This window comes from Propithecus coquereli, unplaced genomic scaffold (assembly GCF_000956105.1).
Source record: "Propithecus coquereli isolate 6110/MARCELLA unplaced genomic scaffold, Pcoq_1.0 Scaffold13, whole genome shotgun sequence".
Classification (NCBI taxonomy): domain Eukaryota; kingdom Metazoa; phylum Chordata; class Mammalia; order Primates; family Indriidae; genus Propithecus; species Propithecus coquereli.
The window spans coordinates 8,837,624-8,839,529 of record NW_012137191.1 but is presented as its reverse complement, the minus strand read 5'-3'; the positions used below and the strand labels follow the sequence as shown (position 1 = coordinate 8,839,529).

Genomic DNA, 1,906 nt, shown 5'->3' with positions numbered 1-1,906 from the left:
AGTGGTCTCAAAGATTTTTCAATTCTAAAAGAAAAGGCAAGACAAGTACTGAAAGTATAGCAATGCAAATCTGCAACAGGGAATAATGTTCAGCAGGAAAATAATTTTCTCTAATTTTTGTTATATGGTTCCTTTCCCATTGGAAAAATGCATACAATATGGCAAAAGTTCACAAGTCAGATTCCATCTCCCACACAGAGATGGCTGTTTTCTATACACTGTATTGAAAGGTTCAGAATATTGTATAAATAGTTGGGGCTCTTTTCCATAATGACTTACTTATCCTGCTGAACTGAGGTGTTTCCCTGAGAAACAGTAAGACGATTAAAAACATTCAGTTCATTACGGGGCCGGCTTGGTGGGGAAGAAGGAGGTGAAAGACTAGCCTCTGAAGTTCCAGAATCTGAGCTACAAGAAAAAAGAATATTAAATAGGTAGCTTTAATTTGTTATGATTTGTTAGAAAAGTTATAAGAAACATGCTTTTACAAAAAGCTTTTCATTAGAGAATTCCTTCCTTCCTTCCTCTTTTCCTTTTTATGTAAGATATAATGCACTCTGAACAATTTAAATTTTTTCCACTGAATTTTGTTACATTGGCCACAAGATGGCACTAAAGAAAAGGTTCTGCCTGCTGAAATCGGAAGTCAGTATCCAAAAAAAAGCAAGCCAAATTTAAAATTACTTAATTTTAGAGCTGAGACCAGATTGCTCACATTATGGATGAGGAAACAGATCCAGACAGCTTAAGAGCAATTTGCTTATTCAGTTGATTCCATCATTTATTTTTAAATTACTTATTTGCTCCATCCCCCCTTTCCCAATTATTCTTGAGACATCAGATTCAGTAGAAACAGGCAAATTAGATCTTTAAATACAGGAAGCAAGAATGATTAGAAGGATGATTTCTATGACACTCAAGTCAGCTAAACCAGTGGTCAAAGTAGAGAGTGTGCATCTTGGCACAGAAGAGGGGGATGACACAAGATTGTCCACTTAGGTACAGAAAATATATGAACACTTCTTTTTGTATTTAATTTTACATTACAGAAATAAATTCACTTTGCTAACATTTAAATGTAGACTGACATAGCTGCTCTCCCTCAAGGATATGGCTGAGATCTACCTGTCTCATGCAGCACGTTAGGTAACCTGAGGGAGGAGTTGTAGGGTAACCGTGGCTCTAATCCATTCAGCTTGTGCATGCCATGGTATTGCAATTTATAAATGCCCATTTAAGTGGATCATCAAATTATATTACGTATTGCTAAGTAAACTAACCCTTATAAAACACACTAAAGAAACAAGTAAAGGTAATACCAACAACTTAAACATGAGACAACAGCAAGAAAATGGCACAACACACCCTATGATTAATATTAGTTTTTTGTCTGCCACTCTAAACAAGTAGAGTCAATGTCAGTTTTATCAAATAAAGTCAAATTTAACTTCAAATTTTTCTAGAAGACTATTTGAAATGTAGATTTAATAAGCCTCACCTCAAGTGTATGTTAACTCTTACAATGATATACACAAATAACTGAAAATTAAGTAAGTGGACGTAATCAGGGACAAGTGCTCAAATATTTTTACAGGTATGTGTGTGACCAAAAAAATTAGAAAACCACTTAGTCAAGCCAATAGCTGACTTGATTGTCTTGATTAGTCAAATCAGTCATAACCAGAGAACCAGCCTAAATCTGCAAAATAATTTCACTATTATCCTTTAGCTTCTTAGTGCAGCAGACATTTTATAAAAAGCATAAATAACTTACTGTTTTTGTTCCTTGGCCTTTGATTTTTCTGCTTTCTCATATGCCTTTCTCCTTGTTACAGGGGAAGGCTCTGGTATTTTTTTTTCTGATAGAGATGACTGCCTGGAACTAAATTAGAAAAAGATTCTTTAA

General features: G+C 34.6%; 1 protein-coding gene across 1 annotated transcript in view; it reads right to left on the bottom strand.

The window, feature by feature from the left end:
* KIF21A (kinesin family member 21A) overlaps positions 1–1,906 on the bottom strand; it is a 152,622-nt gene that overhangs the window by 18,896 nt on the left and 131,820 nt on the right. Inside the window, exons 26-27 of the mRNA XM_012638488.1 lie at positions 1,775–1,882; positions 280–408 (exon numbers count right to left, since the gene is read on the bottom strand). Of these exons, the coding sequence (XP_012493942.1) occupies positions 280–408; positions 1,775–1,882 (237 nt within the window). The remainder of the gene's footprint in view (positions 1–279; positions 409–1,774; positions 1,883–1,906) is intronic.